The 20783-nt window shown below is 42.4% G+C and overlaps 1 protein-coding gene across 6 annotated transcripts in view; it reads left to right on the plus strand.

Annotated features, from left to right (window-relative positions):
- Nucleotides 1–20783, plus strand: part of FBXO16 (F-box protein 16) — a 137453-nt gene that overhangs the window by 8323 nt on the left and 108347 nt on the right. For 4 of the 6 annotated variants that reach the window (XM_029596179.1, XM_029596174.1, XM_029596178.1 and 1 more), the window contains exons 2-3: nt 9828–9979; nt 18441–18476. In XM_029596179.1, the coding sequence (XP_029452039.1) occupies nt 9884–9979; nt 18441–18476 (132 nt within the window). In that variant the 5' untranslated portion in view covers nt 9828–9883. Of the gene's footprint in view, nt 1–652; nt 746–1764; nt 1896–9827; nt 9980–18440; nt 18477–20783 lie in introns of those variants that run through there. The other 2 variants (XM_029596177.1, XM_029596175.1) reach the window with 2 other exon arrangements.

Raw genomic sequence — 20783 nt, forward strand, 5'->3', positions numbered from 1 at the left:
TGGATACAACTAAGCATGGCGGAGACCGAGATAATGGCCGGTCTGGGGGTGACCGAGATAATGGCCGGTCTGGGGGTGGCCCAATGAAGGCATGGCATAAGCAAGAACTGCGGCCCGCAAGGCCAGGGGTGGGAGGAGGCGGCAGAATACTGCACGGAGCGGCAGTAGCCACGGAGGCGTTCACGGAGCGGGATGCCAGTGGCGGGTGTTCCCCTTCACGGAGCGGAAGGCGGATTGGCATTCACGGAGCGGGGTGCCAATGGTTTACCACCTTCACGGAGCGGAAGGATGGAGGGCTGCCGTCTCCAAAAGCAGAGGGGTGGGGAAAAACAAGGAAGTTTACCGGTGAGGGCATTGGCTAGAGTTAATGCCAATTGTGTTTAAACTGCTGCAATAGTAGTGGATATTAATATTGTAATAATGTTATAATGCTATTTTTGGCTGTGGCCGTTTCTTCCACTCAATAAAGGATATCATGGTTTACCTTACTCGGCTGTCATGTGGTCAAGGGTGGGAGGGGCGGTCATCCGTAAGCTACGACGTGCCCAAGTTAAGGAGGCTCTGCCTCTTGAGGCAAGGGCCGTATAACTGGGCAGCCGTGCTGTAGACAAGGGGAGGGGGTGGGGGGCACAGCCCAAGGGTGTGCTGGGCTAGGTGGGGAAAGGGCGGACAATAGGATTAGTGGGCCCAGTGCAAAACGGAGCAGGAGCCAATGAGACAAAGAAGGCGGCGTCTCGGAGCTCAGGTACTTAGAGGTAGTGCGGGGTGGGGGGAGCACATTTGCAGCCTGGAATCGAGAGCAACCCTAACGTACTGGAGAACTGAGGTTTTTTTGTATTACAAATAAAATCGACAATATATACCTTGTACTTTATCAGACTAATAGATGATGCAAATTACAGCGTCCACAGCATATCGGCAACAGCTATGGTAAATGTCAAAACGAGTCTCCTTCCAGACATATGTGGCCACTTCCTTAATGCTGCTTTGTTCAAATATTTTCCACTATAAACAGACTTCACACTTCTGTCAGATTCTTTTAGACAAAAGCATGCCGTTTCTATACACCGTGGCTAGCCGGCGGACAATATCCCAGGGAACAGTAAGGGAATTCTTACCTCCATGGCTAATGCAGCCGTTTGCTGGTCATAGTGATTCAATAGATTAGGCATGAACGTGGTATTGTAGGATAGATCCTGGCACATCCTCAGCGTGATGGGCTCACAAGCAAATAGGCTATGCCCACTTGCATGCCCTACAAAGACAACTAGGAGCCACAGACGGCCGAGTTTCCAGCTGGAAATATTTTCAGGGCGTGCAGCCCTGTATATTTTCAGGGCTGCACGCTCTCAATTCATTGTACTCCTTTCAGCGGTGATGCACCCGTGGGCACCGTTTTGAAATCCGTCCCATCGCTTGCTTGGCAATAAGAGTCTTCAAAGGTCTAAATTGCTTTGGGGCCACCCCAGCTGATTGTTAGCCAAATCCAGTGTCATGGAAGTAGGCAGTTTCCCGCTAAATTAGACTGTTTATTTTTAATTTACAGGCTTTTTCTTTTGTTTTTGCAGCAGGATTTTCACGACGCTGTAGCTGACAATAAGCCACAACTCTTTCTCCCCTTGCAGCAGTCAGCTCTGCTCCACACCGTGGAAAGGCGGAGCTGGGTGGTGCTCAGGGCATGCGCACCATCAAGCAAACGTCACAGGCTTCTAGGTGATGGGAGCGTTGCCAGAATCCTACAGCTGCTTCCCGCCTCATAGTTACTAATAATGTTGTGTGTGCGCCTTTGGCTCCAATGTCGCGTACCGTGCACTGTGGTCTTCTCTGCTTGCAGCGTGCAAGCAAGATTTCTATTTTGAAACAACGCTGGTCTCATATGAAATAACTTGCGGGTGGTAAGAAAATATTTAACCAGCTTTGTTGCAAATAGAGGTTTTTATTATTATTATCATTCTATGGCTATACTGTACTATGGTGGTGTGAATGTGCACACCGCGCTGCTGGAGCGCTGTTTGGGAGGGAAGGAGCGGGATGAAGCAGCTGCCTGAGGTTGGTTGGGAATGGAAGCTCCAAGGCGTTGGTCAGAGGCTGGGGACGCAAAAGACAGCGGAATCGGGAGCCGCTCTGAACAGTGCGCGGTTCGTTCGCTCACGCGGATGAAATGAATGTCTCCGTAAGTGGTGGCCTGGGGTTGCCATAGTAACATGAAGCCCGCGCATGGTATTGTGAGTACAGAGACAGTGAATCATAGGTGTTAGTGCAGATTCTGTTACCATTTGCCTCTCCCCGCCCCCCAAACTAAAAAAAAATATCCCTGTGCATTGAAGCTCGCTTAATAAAGCCATTGAATCTTTCAGAGCTTGGACACTACCAGTGAAACTGTTTTTACTTGCTGAACCCTACTTAAAATAAGCAGGTGCATGCTGGAATTCAATCATATTTTATTTTATAATTATAACTCCAAGTTTATATATTTATTTATAACTTTTTATATACCGAGGTTCAATTAACAAGATTAATTATCACTTCGGTTTACATTACAACCAGCAAAAAATAACAGAGACAAAGTCTTGTTTTACAATGAACAGGGTAGAAGTTCAGATATCTAGGGTAGAAGTTACACTATATCTGGATATCTGATCTGGATTTTCGGAAAGCATTTGACAAAGTCCCTTATGAGAGACGACTTGGGAAATTAAAAAGTCATGGGATAGGGGATTGCTAGCAGGGTGAGAGTAGGGCTAAATGGTAAATCTTACCAGTGAAGAAAGGCGAATAGTTGGGTTCCCCAGGGATCTGTTCTGGGAACATTGCTTTTTAATATATTTATAAACGACCTGGAAATAGAAACAAGTGAGGTGATCAAATTTGCTGATGACACAAAAGTATTCAAAGTTGCTAAATCACAAGAGGATTGTGAGAAATTGCTAGAGGACATCACAAAACTGCAAATGAAACTTAATGTGGACAAGGGCAAAGTGATGCACTTAGGGAAGAGTAACCCAAATTATAGCTACTCCATGCAAGGTTCCACAATAGGAGTCACCACTCAGGAAAAGGATCTACGTGTCATTGTTGAAAATAAGTTGAAATGTTCTGTTTAGTGTGTAGCAGCAGCCAATAAAGTAAATAGAATGCTAGGGATTATTAGAAAAGGAATGAATAAAACAGAGAATATCATAATACTTTTGTATCGCTCCATGATGTGACCTAATCTTGAGTATTGTGTGCGGTTCTGGTCACCACATCTCAAAGAAGATATAGGAGAATTTGAAAAGGTATAGAGAAGGATGACTATAAAATAATAAAGAGGATGGAACATTTCCCCTATGAAGAAAGGCTAAAGAGGTTAGGACTCTTCAGCTTGGAGAAGAGACAGCTGAGGGGAGATATGGTAGATGTCTATAAAATGAGTGGAATGGAACGAGTAAATGTTAATCAGTTGTTTACTCTTTTGAAAAGGGATTTATTGGCCAAACAGTTCACTGTTACTCAGTGATTAATACCCTTTTCAGTAGTTGTCATCTTATGCGCAAAGCAATCTTTCCATACTCCCAAAAATCAAGCTTTCTATACCATAATTTACATCTTTAAGGCAGGTTGGTCAAAAGTGCTAGGTTGTAAATAGATAAGTCCCTGAATCAGAGATTCTGTTTGCCAGACCCCTTCTGAGGTGCACAGGTCCTGCTGGCTTAAGGATCTGGGAGCCCTGGTTATCTCAGCAGGCCCATGAATTGCAGAGCTGCCAGTCTGTTGCTGCATGTCCATCTGCTGCTGGATCAGCACCAGCTCCTAGATTTCTGCCTACAAGATTATCTCATTCAAGGTTGACAAAATCAGCCCACCAGCTTCCTGGGACCACTCTAGCTCAGGAACATGTACACCTGGCAGGCACAGAGCAAGCTGCAAAAAAAAAAAAAATAGAATAGGATCCATCCTTGTCACATTTAAATCAGACCATCATAAAAAGGTTAGAGCTTGGTTACCTGGTACAATAACCTTATATAAATCACTTAGATGTGACACAGCTCATAAATTAATGTTTTTAAACTTTTTTTCATTTGCATTTAAAAAAAGAAGCATTGAATCAGATACTTATCTTGTTTTGTAAAGTACAAAATCAGTTTCTTTTGCCCTACATTGCCATAGCCTGACACAGATCGTGTGTCATTTAAGTCTTCATCAGGGGTAGTTTGTATGGGCAAACGGTCAGCTCAAACACAAGAAACCTTTTTTCATAAGACTGCATGCTTCATAAATGTATGTAGATCAAGGAATCCATCTTTCTTGTGTCTGCTCTCTTGAGGCCTAGTAGCTAATAGAGCTTAGTTGGGCTCTTCTGCTTTTGCAGCAGCTATTTTTTGGCCAATGTCCAAATTAGAACTAAACGCCAGCGGCTTCATAAGTGTCCCCAATGCAGCCACGTGATTGCCTGAGGGATGGACATGACCTCTCTGGTTCTAGTGCTTCTCCTAAGATTGCTCTGAGACCATCAAATCTGTTTAGAGCTCGTGGAGAAGTTCTTTGAATTGAGTAAAAGTAGCCCATCAGTACTGATATCGAAAAGCCATAAACCTGCACCTGATTCTGGCAGTGCATCAATATATTAACATAGTAATAATGGCAGAAAAAGACCTAAATGGTCCATCTAGTCTGCCCAGCAAGCTTCCCAAGGCTGCTCCGTGCAGGTTACCCCATGTTTCTCTTAAGGATAGTAACTGCTGTTCTGTGCCAGTTAAGCTTTCTTATTTATTCCCATCCTCTAGCCTTTTAGGGATCCACAATGTTTATCCCATGCCCCTTTGAAATCCTCAGGGCTTACTACAACTTTTGTAAGAGTTTGCTTGAGTGCCATTGTGGCATATCATGTATTGACAACAGATCAATTTCCTCTCATCCCCATATTCATGAAAGGGTTGTGGAACCCGAACCCATCACTTCAAAATCCTCTAGTACCATAGGATTTGAACATTTGTTCTTTAGCATTTCATGGATCTGCCCTTTGAGCCATTGGAATCAACCTTTGTCAAATATCTGAAATGGAAAGTGGTCTTTCTGGTTGCGGTGACATCTGCATAACGCATTAGTAAGCTTCAATCCTTTGTGCATTATACTCCCTTATTTATAGTTCTTCCACAACAGATTGCTCTCTGCACTCATCCATAGATCTACCAAAGGTTGTGTCCACCTTCCATATTAGTTGGTCCACTGTCCTGCTCACTTTCTTCCCCCGACCACATGAACATGAGGGCAAGAAGTGTCTTCAGACCTTGGACTGTAAACGGGCTCTTGCCTACTATAAATGAAGAACTCATCCTCATCGCCAAGCCTCTCATCTATTTGTCTCCTATGGTCCTAATAGAAGGGATACCTCTGTGACCAAGCACACCTTATCCAATCAGATCACAGCCTGTATTCAGCACTATTACACTGCTGTGTGACTTGACCTTACTAATCTAGTCAAAGCCCACCAAGTGAGCACTTCCATTGAACTGTAAAGCTGCATGTGGTCGTCTGTACACACGTTCACTTCGCTCTACTGTCTAGACAATCTTTTGAAAGCAGATTGTGTTTTTTTGACAGGCAGGGTTGAAGAAAATAATCTCGAAGTAGCCAGTCTCCACACTGGGGTCTGGATTACTTATTGAGAAAAGGCTCCACTGCAACCCTCAGCTTGGGAATCCCTGCATGTTATTGATAATTCATTCTGCTCATTGATTGAAAAAGCAAACTTACTTACTGTAAATTGTGTTTTCTGTAGCTAGCAGGATGAATTGGCATGGAATACCAACCCTCCTCCCTAGAAAATACACTACCTGGCTAGTTATTTCTGTTACTGACTGGAGAGGCTCATGAGGCAGTGCCTGTGCAGTAGCTCCTGCATGTGCTCAGTGGTCTTTCCAAGCTTGTAGAACTTTGAGCTCGTCTGTTCAGTGCCGCCAGATGACATCACCCACAAGTAATGACTACCGGTAATTTATCCCACCATCTACGAAAAACCACATTTATGATGAGCAAACTAGCTTCATGAAATTTTGAATAATAGGATCCAGCCTTATTTATCTGGTTAAACTAATAATGGGCATCAGTTGTTGAGCTGCCAATGTGTTGTCCATCTTTGGTGGTGGTGGGGGTTGCCATATTTTGATTGTAAGGCTGTCGCCTGCCAAGAGCCAGCAATAAATAGATAGGAAACGCCAACTCCACACTCTATCCCCTGTCTCAAGGTGTCCCCCAAGGCTCCTCACTCTCCTCTACCCTTTTCAACATATACCTCACACCGCTATGTCAGCTCCTTACAGACCTCGGCCTCAAATTCTACCTCTATGCAGACGACGTGCAGATCATCATACCCATTCACAACTCTCTCTCAGATGCCCTTGCATTCTGGAACACATGTCTAGCCAACATAAATGACTTCCTCACCAACATCCACCTCGCTCTAAACTCCTCCAAAACAGAGCTGCTCCTCATCTCCCCTCACCTCCCCCCTAAACCCCTGATCTCCAACGACCCAGCATTCAATACCATAACGTCCCAACCTACTGTAAGAGACCTTGGGGTAATTCTTGATCAACAACTCAACCTAAAAAAACAGATCAACACCATCCTCAAAGAAGGTTTCTTTAAACTCAGTATTCTGAAGAATCTCAGACCCCTACTCCACTATAATGATTTCCGTACAGTCGTTCAAGCTACCCTTTCCTCTAAGCTTGACTATTGTAATGCCCTCCTCCTCGGCATACCCTCCTCCACCACCAAACCCTTACAAATGTTCCAAAATGCCATTGCCAGGGTCATCATCAACTCACGAAAAGCCGACCACATCACCCCTATACTCAAAGAACTCCACTGGCTCCCCATCGCATCCCGTATCCTCTTTAAAACACTAACCATAGTACACAAATCCATCCACTCGTACAACTCAAATTGGCTCGATGAACCCTTCTGTCCCATACGCTCTGAACGCCCCATTCGTTCTGTCAACAAAGGCACCCTCTCTATTCCCCCGTTAAAAATAGCCCACCTCTCCACTACTAGGAATCGCGCCCTATCCATTGCAGGCCCCAAACAATGGAACGCCCTCCCCACCACGCTCAGGCTTGAACCATGCTACTACAAGTTCAGAAAAAAACTCAAAACGTGGCTTTTCCAACAAGCTTACCCAGACTCTTCCTCACCACCAGCCCCCACCCAATCTGAACCCATTTGTATATAGACTCCTGTAATTAACCTGTTTAAGCCTCCATGTATAGACATGTAAATAGCCTGTATAGACATGTAAATAGCCTGTTACAGTTTTTATTGCTATAATTTCATCTCTTCCTGCTCTATGTATATTCCTCCCTGTTTCCCCTCCCCGTTGATTGTAATTTCAGCCTGTTAGTTGCAATGTGAACCGGTATGATGTATGCTTACTAATGCTGGTATATAAAAGTTTCAAATAAATTTTATAAATAAACTTATTCTGTGATGATGATTAGAAGAAGGTACATGTGGGCACCAACAACATAGGAAAATGTAGTAGAGAAGTTCTGGAAGCCAAATTTAGGATTTTAAGTAGGAAGCTGAAATCAGAACCTCCAGGGTGGCATTCTCTGAAATGCTTCCTGTTCCATGTGCAGGTCCCCAAAGGCAGGCAGAGCTCCAGAGTTTCAATGCATGGATGAGACGATGGTGCAGGGAAGCTTTGTAAGGAACTGGGGAAAATTTGGGGGAAAGGGGAGACTTTTTTCCAAAAGGATGGCCTCCACCTTAACCAGAGTGGAACCAAGCTGCTGGCACTAACTTTCAAAAAGGAGATAGAACAGCTTTTAAACTAGAACAAGGGGGAAAGCAGACAGTCACTCAGCAGTGCATGGTTCAGAGAAATGTATCCTTGAAGGATACTAATGAAACAGGAGAGTTAGGGCATCCCAACAGAGAGGTTCCATTAAAAGCAAACATAGTCCATGTGTCTATATGGAAAAAATCACCGAAACTAATGATTTCCGAATTTTCCCTAACTACTGAAAAGCAGGTTGTTAATACAAACAAAAAACACACTTTGAAATGTCTGTATGCCAATGCCAGAAGTCTAAGAAGTAAGATGGGAGAGTTAGAGTGTATAGCAGCAAATGATGAGATTGACATAATTGGCATCACAGAGACCTGGTGGAAGGAGGATAACCAATGGGACAGTGCGATATCAGGGTACAAATTATATCGCAATGATAGGGAGGATCAACTTGTTGGGGGTGTGGCACTTTGTCTGGGAAGGTATAGAGTCCAACAGGATAAAGATCATACAAGAGACTAAATGCTCAGTAGAATCTATAATGGGTAGAAATCCCATGTGTATTGGATAAGAATATAGTGATAGGAGTATACTACCGTCCACCTGGACAAAATGGTCAGACAGATGATGGAATGCTAAGAGAAATCAGGGAAGCTAACCAATTTGGCAGTGCAATAATAATGGGAGATTTCAATTACCTAATAGCAAAGAAATGTGGAAATCACAAATTATAAATAATAGCCTAAGAAGGTGTCAGCAAGCCTGACATTATATGTCTTTATTATAGACACTAACCGGTCTACTCAATCATCCACCTTCATCATTTTTTAATTCTTTAATGCTTCAAAAATATTTTTTATAGAACTTTTTTGACTTTTAATTAAAACAGTCCTCCATCCATGGATTTCAAGATGACTCGGACTCTATCAAACAAAACATTCTTATCGCCCTACACAGGCCGGTGTTTCGCTAACTCAGCTTCATCAGGGGCACATAAAAAATGTTTAGCAAGAGTCCGTTTCCATTCAAACGGGACCAGACGTCTCAACCATCTTGTCAACAGGAAGATTGACAATCTACCACCCAGGAAAAAGATCTAGGCATCATAGTGGATGATACTTTAAAATCGTTGACTCAGTGTGCTGCAGCAATCAAAAAAGCAAACAGAATGTTAGGAATTATTAGGAAGGGAATGGTTAATAGAACGGATAATGTCATAATGCCTCTATATCGTTCCATGGTGAGACCGCACTTTGAATACTGTGTACAATTCTGGTCGCCGCATCTAAAAAAAAATATAGTTGCGATGGAGAAGGTACAGAGAAGGGCAACCAAAATGATAAAGGGGATGGAACAGCTCCCCTGTGAGGAAAGGCTGAAGAGGTTAGGGCTGTTCAGCTTGCAAAAGATATGGCTGAGGGGGGATATGAGAGAAGTCTTGAACGAGTAGATGTGAATCGATTATTTACACTTTTGAATAATAGAAGGACTAGGGGGCATTCCATGAAGTTAGCAAGTAACACATTTAAGACTAATCGGAGAAAATTCTTTTTCACTCAAGACACAATAAAGCTCTGGAATTTGTTGCCAGAGGATGTGGTTAGTGCAGTTACTATAGCTGGGTTCAAAAAAGGTTTGGATAAGTTCTTGGAGGAGAAGTCCATTAACGGCTATTAATCAAGTTTAAGTAGGGAATAGCCACTGCTATTAATTGCATCAGTAGCATGGTATCTTCTTAGTGTTTGGGTAATTGCCAGGTTCTCGTGGCCTGGTTTGGCCTCTGTTAGAAACAGGATGCTGGGCTTGATGGACCCTTGGTCTGACCCAGCATGGCAATTTCTTATGTTCTTAAGATACTATTTACTGTTACAAAATGGCAATGTTTGAAACCATAGTAAGAGTTTATTGAGAATAAAGGTAAACTTTATTTATAAAGGATTTTGCCTTTAGTCATAAAATGGGACAAAATCCTTTATACATCAAACACTGTACACAAATGGTGCTAACTTAATTCTGGCTAAAATATTTATTTTGAAATGTGTTTTAACAGTTAAGCCCTTCTTTGGGGCAGAAAAATACGGGATTAGGCTTGAACTTCTACAAACCATGGCATTTGCACCTCCCAAGAATACTAATGGCCCCAAAATGCAAACTAAGATGAGTACGTGGACACCACTGAACCATCAGATCATGAATGACCAGGTAAGGGAAAGTTTCATAGTGCTATAGCTGATATTTCATTTAAAGATACAATTTAAGGTTTAACTCTGTGGGGTCCCCCAAACTTTTATATGTGAAGGGCCACATCACTGATGTGGCTAGATTAAAATTTTAATAAATACTCCCAGAGGTATTACTGGAAAGTTTAAAATTTAAGTCTAACCAGGGAGAATGGGAGTCCTCCTCTGACGAAGTGGCAATGTAATAGTGGCTGAAAGAGTGTCACTCTTGCCCCCTTAAAGACAAAGGAGTTTGTGGGCCCAACAGCATATTTTACAGTGTCTGAAGTATTTTCCAGTGTGCCAGCCTGAAGCTACTGTACCTTTTTAAGGAGGCTTGTCCAGCCTGCTGAAAAATAATCAAGGCACTGTAAAATAGATTTGGGGCATGGACCATATGGGCCCCAGCATATCAATGCATCGACATCTCATCAAAGCATAATCCACACTCCCCCTTCCCCCTAGCATCTATTCTCTGCCCCTTGGGGGTTTTTTTTCCCACTCTTTTAAACCCTTTCCCAGAGGATTGCAGCTCCGTCTCTCTTTTTATCTGTACTTAGCACCACCATCCATCTGCTGTTTATGCTAAGGCTGGTGCCTCCCTCCTTTCTTATAGCAGCAATGCTCAGGCCCATGGCTCTCTGTTCTTTTTTGCTGACTATGCTCCACCCCACACTCCTGGCTTCTTTATAGCTTCCTCTTTTTGCCCCACAGTTGCTTTAGTGTAGGCTTCCCTCTTCCTTGACTTGTGCTTGCTCCAGCATGCATCTCCTTTCTTTTAGTCTTCTGCCTTTTTGGCTTCTGTTATACCTACCCAATCACACCTCTTTTTATGTTTTTTTTATTTTTTTCGTGGTGGAGAGAGGAGGAAGGTGACAAAAAGTACGGTGAGCCACAATACTCCCAAATTTAAAAACATTTGATCAACAGCAACAAGATTTTCAAGTTGCCAACTAAAATAGGGTATAAAAAAGCCTCTAAATTGTAGCTAGTACACTTGTCAGCTATTATACATATTGGGGCAGTTTTCAAATAGCCCGCAATGTTGCAAAGTACACAAATACTCCTGATGAATGTACTTTGTAAATAATTTTTTCTATCGATAAGCAGGCTGAAATAGCCATTACATCTGGGTGATGCCAAGTGGCTCTGAATGGACTTGTCTCTCTAAGCTGTAGAGCTTTGAGCTCTACTGAGCATGTGTGGGAGCTCCCGCATGGATGTTGCCTTGTGAGCCTCCTCAGTACAGATATGTACTTTTGTTTTTCCTCTAATTTTTTTTTTTACTTCAAACTTGCTATTTTCTTCAGAAAAGTTATTCTGCCTTGCCTCGCTGCTTCTGCAGCCACACAAACTGCATGTTTTAAGTCCTACCAAAATAAAAAAGGGGAGACATTTTCTCTCACAGGAAAATGTTGGGCCAGAAGAAGAAATCTACAATGGTGAGTGGTAGCAAGAACTGCTTGTGTGGGAAAAGTCATGTCCCTCATCGACTGCCCTGATTTATTACTGCTGTCTGGGACCAGACCATGACCAGAGCAACTGTGAAGCCTGTGAATGCATGTCACAGTGCTCCAGGGTCTTGCATATAAAATTGCTGCTTAAATCTCTCAGGAGTAGCAGTAGATCTTCCTCCCACTGTGCAGCATCTTCTACCTCCTTAGGAAAGCCTTTCAGCCAAAGCTGTTCCAAAACTTCCCCATCCATAAAGACCACGTCCACAGGGTCGAGTTTAGCTGCCTGAATGCCATTGAAGCATAAGAGACATCATTCTCTTGAGCATAAATAGTCCTTGTGAGATGCATCAATGCCAGCTCCATCAGGCCAACTCTTTGGCGCCACTGGCATAAGCCTCTTCTCAGCATGGTACATCAAAGGACTAATGCATCTATGCAGAACTACTCTGCATTGATGCACCAGAAGCACGATCCGTTAACACATTCCAAGCATTGCGCAGTGAAACTCCCGAAGCAGTTGATACACATAATGTACGGCGCACCCTACAATGATGCACAATGCACCACTGGAAGTTATACCAATGCAATCTGTGCATCATGACTGTTCCAATGCAGTGATATCTTTGCCTCATGTACTAGTATATCCGATACAGACCACAATGCATTCAACGCACATTTAAATCCATGATGATCCTGGACCATCCTCTAGCATATAGCCCTAAAGTAGCTCATGATCCTCTACAATGCCTAGAGAGTTCATAACTCCATTCTTGGACCTGAAAGGATTGCCTATGCAAAATATTCACTAGCTATTCAAGATTTGCAGGAGAAGGAGTAAGATTGCCCTTACCTTTGTCATTAGTCAGATGACTAATATCTCCAGGTTAGTAACCAAAGGTCTTTGATTACAAACAGCAAATCCTATCTGTTCCATAGTGCTGCTGTCCTTGAATAAACCAGCTATCATGGTGCAGGAACCAATTCTAGTTTCTGAAGATGTTACTCCACTCAACCCAATCCAGAAGACACAGCAGTCTTATGACCATGTTTCAAAGTTAAGGAAAAATTTCTTTACTTCACTTACAAAAGAGATGGACGCAACACTCCAGCACCTCTCTTCAGCTCTCACGTCAGCAGTTCAAAACTGAAGTCCCAAATTCACCTTTGTGTTTTCATTATTAGAACCTCATATTAGAGACTCTTTATTAACACATTTGATTGCAGCAGAGTCCACTTATTTGAAGAAATAGACCAGGCTGCTCCTCTGAAGCCTCAAATAGAGGTACGTCCTTCTTTCCCTTCTTTATCATTGGAGTCCTGACTGAGTGAGCCAGTATCCCCTGGGATCGGACGAGGGGTTCACTGGAATACTGTCAGATCCTCTGCTAGATCTTCCGGAGCATTTTTCACACCTGGAAGACATCATCTATTCCAAACTTGTTGAAAAGTTGGCAGCAACACTGGGTATTCATGTCCATAAAGAACAGAATTCTTCGTCTGCTAAGGATTCTGGATACACCAGCTGAACCTGCCATCAACAATTCATGACATTTTTAAGGCACTGCTCTTAAAGTCATGGGAAATGCCTATGATTTGTTACCTTGTGTAGAGAAAGCTGGATCTCAAATTTCAAGACAGATTGTCTCTGAGAATTGGCATAGTACATCTATCACACCACTTTGTCATGAAATCGGCTATGAAAAAAGCAAAGACACAATTTATTCCAGTTCCCCACTGGGTAAAGATCACAAACTTCTAGACAATTTCAGCAAGAGAACATTCCAGAGTGCATTGCCACCAGTTCTATATGATACAATTCATTGACTGCGTTGAATTACCTCCAATGGAAGCTTCAAAGAAAGCTATTGTCGGTCTATGCGTCAGACATCGTGTGACAGATCCAAGGCTAGAGCAAAGATTGTGTCAAAACATATGGCGCATCTGAGCACCTGAAGCACAGTGCACCTAAATGTCAGGCACACAATGCATCAACATGACGCATAGAACACAAAACACAGATGCTCTCGACGCATGTTCTAATCTCTGTGGAGCATGAACAGAATGTGCCAAAGATGAAAAAGCAAGACACCAAACCGGCTGCAAGAAAGCTGGTCCTTAACTTCTGATAAAAAATAATCACCAGGATACAGTGTTGTCCAGTTACCACACAACTCTGCTATGAAAAAAACAAAGACTCACCTGCATTCTAACACACCTCCAGAAAAGGATCACAATATCCTACACAACTTTGGCAAAAAATTCTTTCAGGGCACCATGCTAACAGCAAGAATCTCTCAATATCAATTTCTCATGGTGCAATACATCTATAAGTGTGTTAAAACCTGGAATCAGGAGAACAAATAACTCCCATCCTACTCTTTGATCTGGAAGAAGTCATCAGATATGTTTTAAGATCACTAAGAATCTTTCAACACTACTGCAAGCACATTTGCAGCAATCATAGGAGCATGTTGCATGGCTTTTAGGAAGTGGATTAAGAGAAGATGCACATGAGAAATTGGCTGACCTTCCATGTTTAGGTGACAACCTCTCTGGAAAAAAGCTTTGTGAAATGGTTTCCCAAATAAAAGTACAAAATGTGGCAGTGCAGTCTTTTTTTTTTTTTTTTACCATCTATAGAGCATCATAGTACAGGGAGATGACCCTTCTGATCCTATGTACTAAGCAAGGAGATCATACAGATCATATCGCCAGTATCTCTGTCTTCTTTCCAGCCCAACTGTTAACAGCCGCAAATAACGCAAACCAGAGGTTATCCAAGGGAACAACCTCAACAAAAACCTTAGCAGCAACAACCAACTAATTCAACCTCGAGATTATAAGAACATAAGAAATTGTAATGCTGGGTCAGACCAAGGGTCCATCAAGCTCAGCATCCTGTTTCCAACAGAGGCCAAACCAGGCCACAAGAACCTGGCAAATACCCAAACACTAAGAAGATCCCATGCTACTGATGCCAATAATAACAGAGGCCATTCCCTAAGTCAACTTGATTAATAACAGTTAATGGACTTCTTCTGTAAGGACTTATCCAAACCTATTTTAAACCTAGCTGCACTAACCACATCCTCTGGCAACAAATTCCAGAGCTTAATTGTGCATTGAGTGAAAAATATTTTCTCCAATTAGTCTTAAATGTGCTATTTGCTAACATCATGGAGTGACCCCCTAGTCCATTTATTATCCAACTCACATCTACTCATTTAAGACCTCTTATTTTAAAGACCTCTATCATATCCCCCCTCAGCCATGTCTTCTCCAAGCTGAACAGCCCTAACCTCTTTAGCCTTTCCTCATTAGGGAGCTTTTCTATCCCCTTTATCATTTTGGACTCCCTTCTCTGTACCTTCTCCATCGCAACTATATCTTTTTTTGAGACGCGGCGACCAGAATTGTACACAGTATTCAAGGTGTGGTCTCACCATGGAGCGATAGAGGCATTATCTACCTTCCTAGGCCTTTCTTTCCAGCTACTTAAGCCTCCAAGTTTACCATCCCTGTTGAATGTAACTTTGATTCTTCAGTCTATATTAAAAAGTTTGGTTTTCTGTTACAGTTCCCCTGTTTGATGTAAACCGATCTGATATGGTATTTAACCATGAAGTCGGTATAGAAAAATGCGAAATAAATAAATAATTTATGACGTTTTCCGTTTTGATAACCATTCCCTTCTTAATTCCTAACATTCTGTTTGCTTTTTTGACTGCTGCAGCACACTGAGCCAACAATTTCAATGTATTATCTACTATGATGCCTAGATATTTTTCCTGGGTGGTAGCTCCTAATATGAAACATAACATTGTGCAACTACATCAAGAATTATTTTTCCCTATATGCAGCACCTTGCACTTGTCCACATTAAATTTCATCTGCCATTTGGATGGCCAATCTTCCAGTCTCGCAGTCTCGTCCTGCAATGTATCCGCTTGTGATTTAACTACTCTGAATAATTTTGTATCATCTCCAAATTTGATAACCTCATTCATCGTATTCCTTTCCAGATCATATATAAATATATTGAAATCACTGGTCCAAGTACAGATCCTTGAGGCACTCCACTATTTACCCTTTTCCACTGAGAGAATTGAAGCTTTAAGCCTACTCTCTGTTTCCTGTTTTTTAACCAGTTCGTAATCCACGAAAGGATATCGCCTCCTATCCCATGACTTTTTAGTTTTCTTAGAAGCCTCTCATGAGGGACTTTGTCAAACGCCTTCTGAAAATCCAAATACACTACATCTACTGGTTCACCTTTATCCACATGTTTATTAACCCCTTCAAAAAAATGAAGCAGATTTGTGAGGCAAGACTTCCCTTGGGTAAATCCATGTTGACTGTGTTCCATTAAACCATGTCTCTCTACATGCTCTGTGATTTTTATCTTTAGAACAGTTTTCACTATAATTCCCAGCACTGAAGTCAGGCTCACTGGTCTATAGTTTTCTGGATCGCCCCTGGAACCCTTTCTAAATATTAGGGTTACACTGACCACCCTCCAGCCTTCAGGTACAATGGATGATTTTAATGATAGGTTACAAATTTTAACTAATAGATCTGAATTTTCATTTTTGAGTTCCTTCAAAACCCTAGGATGCATAACCATCCGGTCCAGGTGATTTGCTACTCTTTTTAGTTTGTCAATCTGGCCTACTACATCTTCCAGGTTCACAGTGATTTGGTTCAGTTAACTGAACCAGATATCCGGAACTGATATCTTCCCAACATCCTCATTAGTAAACACAGAAGCAAAGAATTAATTTAGTCTTTCTGCAATGGCCTTCTCTTTCATTTTTTAAACACAGCTGTACTAATTGCACTAACCACATCCTCTGGCAACAAATTCCAGAGTTTAATTGTGCGTTGAGTGAAAAAGAACTTATTTTTCCATATATGCATCACCTTGCACTTATCCATATTAAATTTCATCTGCCATTTGGATGCCCAATTTTCCAGTCTCACATGAACCTCAATCACAGGTGGGAGGCAGAATCCAGCTTTATTTAGCAGTCTGGAATCAGATAACCACGGAACAGTGGGTGTTGAAAATAGTAAAATATGGTTACCATTTCAATTTTATGAAACCATTAAATCCCACACATAGCTGTTCCTCCCACTGTCCCATTCCATCTCCCTCTATTAAAGCAAGAAGCACAGAAACCTGCCATTTATTTATTTATTTTTAGTTTTTATATACCAATCTTCTTGCATTAGATGTTGTCTCAACCTAGCGAAGCTAGGTTGAGACAACATTGCCCAAATCTCATCTTTGGGTGAGTTTCCTCACTCCGTAGGTCATCAAATCTTCACAAGAGACCACTGTTCTGTTCGTACGTCTCACTTTGAATGTGAAAGTGGCCCCTAACCCCCTACACTAATACTTAAACCTCACCTCGAGTTACTAGGTGGGCCTCCGATAGGGATACAAATACCTGTCTAGGGAGGGGACACTATGGCAAGTCTCTCTCTCTCACTGAAACAGGCTTATCAGGAGACATCGTGAACCATGATAAACCTTTACCGGCCTGTAATGCAAATGAAAGAGGTGTAGCTATTGGCCGCGCTAACAGTGCAGCTGTTTCGCGGCACACGATAAATCCTCCCCACTTTACATTTGCTCCGCCCCTGAATACGAAATTAAAAATTTGCATCTGTTAGCGCGGTTTGCGGAATTATCACGTTCGGTAACTCCTTGGAAAATGAGGCCCTTAGTGAGGCAAACCCTGAGGTTTAAGTATCCACTTGGATAAAACATACCCCCATAAAGAAGGAGCATTTTGGGGGTGGGGCTTAAATCTAGGTACTGATATAAATTTAGCCAGTTAGATCGATTTGTGGTGGAGATTATAAAATTATTTGCTGAGGTGTATCTGTGTAACTTTAAACCTAACTTTAAAAAAAGAAACTTGACAGAAAAGCAGCAGCCTTAACCCATTCTCCTTCCCCCCCTCCCCTCACCCCCAAAATAATTTTTTAAAAAGTCACCCTGCAGCAGTGATCCTTCCCTTCCCTCGCACAAATTTAAAAGTAATCTATCACAATCCAGCCAAGTTTCCTCCTCTTGGGGAAAAGGGGGCACTACCCGCACCCTAAATCATCCTTTTACCCCCACAAAAAGAGGAGAAGCTTTAGCTACCTCCTATAAGGTGAAGACAAGTGCAGAAACCTATCTGCTGGGAAGTAAGAGCTGCTCATTCTCCTGCAGGGGTACAAGGATGCTTTTGGGAGTGGAGAGAATGCTGTCCCTTTTATTTACTTATTTTTTTAATTTAAGATGGGGAAGCAGGGCTCTATCACAGAAGACAGTATATTTTTCTAATCTTGGACCAGGTTTCTCCTCTATGAGCTGACTTTTTTTTGTTCACTATTTTGGGAGGTTGGGGGGGGGGGGGGGGCGGGTGCAGAATAAGGCCAACTCTGGCCTATGTGGATATTTTTCCCAAATATTCAGTAAGTCAGTGAATGGCAAAATTATCTGAATAACTTTAGCCAAATATATTCAGCAGTAGATGCATTTCTCTGTCTGGCTGAAAGTACATTTGGGCTTCCATAGTGCATATACTTTCAGCAGGGATGAGTTTAGGAGGAAAATGGTGCTGCCTGCACAAATAGCAAGTGTAATGTAAGAGAGAACTTTCAGCACACATAGGGCCCTATTTTCTAAGCATTTCTTCTGAAGACATAGAATGGGGAAAGAGCTTTAGTAAATGAGGCCTATAGTTTGCAGTTGCTAATTTTCAGAGGTAAACAATGCGCATGGTTTCTCTTTTTGAAACTGGCTGTAATATAAGTGAGGTAAAAGTGCCCATGTACACTGCAAACATGGGCTATCAAAATTGTCCCCTTTAAGGATTATGTTCATCATGGATTTTCTCTTTTTGTAGTAACAAGATCTTTTTTATGTTTTAGCTGCATGTATCGTTATTTTTGTTATATAATGTTTAACTTTTTTTTTTTTTTCTTGAACAGGTATTTGAAGAAAGAACAACATTGCTTGGAAAATGGGTAACTATTTTTTCCCCTTTTGTCCCCCTTTATCCCCCTCCTCAGACAACACACTATAATCCTTGCCAACTCAGAGCTGGAGGGAGGTTTCCTTTGAGACCTCTGCTCAAGGACACTATTTGGTAGTCGGTGGGTGGGGGTTGTCTGTCATTGTCCTCCTCTCTTCAGGCAATATGACCAAGTCTTGATAACCCTGTCAGACAAGAGCCTCCAACTTGAGTCTCCTGTGCCTCAGTACATAGTTTCATGGTGCTGGCCCAATGGATAAAATATGCATTGTGCTCATGCAAATTTCCTGATAGAATCACTCCTTCAAATCCTTCTGTGTTCTGTGATAAAAGTGCAATAAACTAATACGTTTTGTTTATTAATCTGTCAGGTTCTGCAACACCCCATCGCAAGAAAATATTTTCCTTAGATTGTTTGTTTGTATGTGGTAATGTTACTATAGACATGCATTCATTCCTAGCAACAGTGAGGTCCACATTCAAAAGGTCTGTCCTTCTAAATTTGGGTCTTAGCTGGACAAACCTTGGGTTTTAAATATTTTCTCCCATTCTTTTCACACCTGCTGAATGGATAAGATTTTTTATTTTTATTTATTTTTTTAAGGTTAGGAAAGTCATTACCTGGCTAAAACGTACTGAGAAAAAGAGGCATTTCAAGGGCAGGGTTTAAACTTAGCTGGAGAGTGCTGATATTCTCCTCTCTTCTACCTCTGTGACAGAATCTTGGGCAATTCTTCGGATGGGAAGTCTAGAATCAATAAACAGAGCTGAGATGACTCAAAGAACCCACATTTTTCAGAAGTAAAAGTGACCAAGCATTTACAAGGAATCTTAACATAAATTGAGCCGCAAGAGCAGCAACTTTATTACGCATATTAAGAAAATTTTTCCTTCTCTCTTGGTTAGCCCTGGAAAAATAAGGATATATCCAAACTTTGAAACACATAATCAAAATATGAGCAGAATGAAAATAGTGATAAGCACCATACAGCGGTCTTGTAATGAACAAAGTAGCCCGGTGGTCTTCATCTATCACAGTGGACTCCAAAACTGCAGTAAGATCTAAATCCAGACCTCTGTGACTTCCATCATTCCTTCCAGGTTCCCTACCCAGTTATTTAGTGTGTTTGTGCTTTTAATAGTCAGTAAGGCAGGGAATAAACTGAAGTTAGACTGTTTGTATTTCCCAACCCACCCCTAGCTCATTCTTTAATTTATAGGCAGGTGCCACTTTCACATTAAAAAAAACAAAAAAAACCAGCCTTTTTAACTTCACTTCACAAATTCCCCACACACCTTGTAGAGAGTCTGATCATTCCCTTGTAGGCCACTACCAGACATATAGGGGTAGATTTTATAAATGTACGTGCGGGCGTACTTTTGTTCGTGCACCAGGCGCGAACAAAAGTACGCTGGATTTTATAAGATACGCGCGGGGTCGGCGCGCGCGCAAGGGGGTGCACATTTGTGCAACCTGCACGCGCCGAGCCCAGCGCGCGCTGCCTGTTCCCTCCGAGGCTGCTCCGAAATGTGCACCCCCCTTGCGCGCGCCGACCCCGGATTTTATAAGATACGCGTGGCTACGCACATACTCTGCAACTGCTACTTGTGTGGGCAGCTAAGGGAGGAAGGAAGCCGAAATCGGAGCGGCCTCGAGGGAACTTTCCTTCCGCCTCCCCTCCCTTCCCCTACCTAACCCCCCCCCCTACCGTTGTCGGCAGATTTACGCCTATCCGAGGCAGGTATAAATCTGCGCGCACCAGCGGGCTGCTGGAACACCATCACCCGACCCGGGGGCTGGACTGGAGGCCTCAGCCATGCCCCCGAGCCGGCACCACACTCCCGGACATGCCCCCGAACACGCTCCCTCCTGCCCCTTGTACGAAGTCCCGGGACTTACGAGCGTCCCGGGGCTATGCGCGCGCCAGCGGCCTATGCAAAATAGGCGCACCGGCGCACGAGTACCCTGCGCACGTAAATCCGGCCGGATTTACGCGCGCAGGGCTTTTAAAATCCGGCCCAATGTGTTTAGTATAACTGCACATTTCTTTCTAAACTAATTTGGGCGCAGTTCAAGTAATGCTATTAATGCACGCTTAAATCTCTGTGGAGGATTATTGTTAGCTCCTTAAGTAGGTAAATCCAGTTAACATTTTGCTCTAAATAGAGAAGAGAGATTTCATATGTCTAAAAATGTTGCTTTTATTTGATCTACTCAATATTAAGTGAAAATGTAAACTAATTTAAGATGAAATAAGTATTTGGAACGTGTTACAGTTTTTTCAAATGAGATAGCAAT

Source organism: Rhinatrema bivittatum, chromosome 3 (genome assembly GCF_901001135.1).
Source record: "Rhinatrema bivittatum chromosome 3, aRhiBiv1.1, whole genome shotgun sequence".
NCBI classification, from domain to species: Eukaryota; Metazoa; Chordata; class Amphibia; order Gymnophiona; family Rhinatrematidae; genus Rhinatrema; species Rhinatrema bivittatum.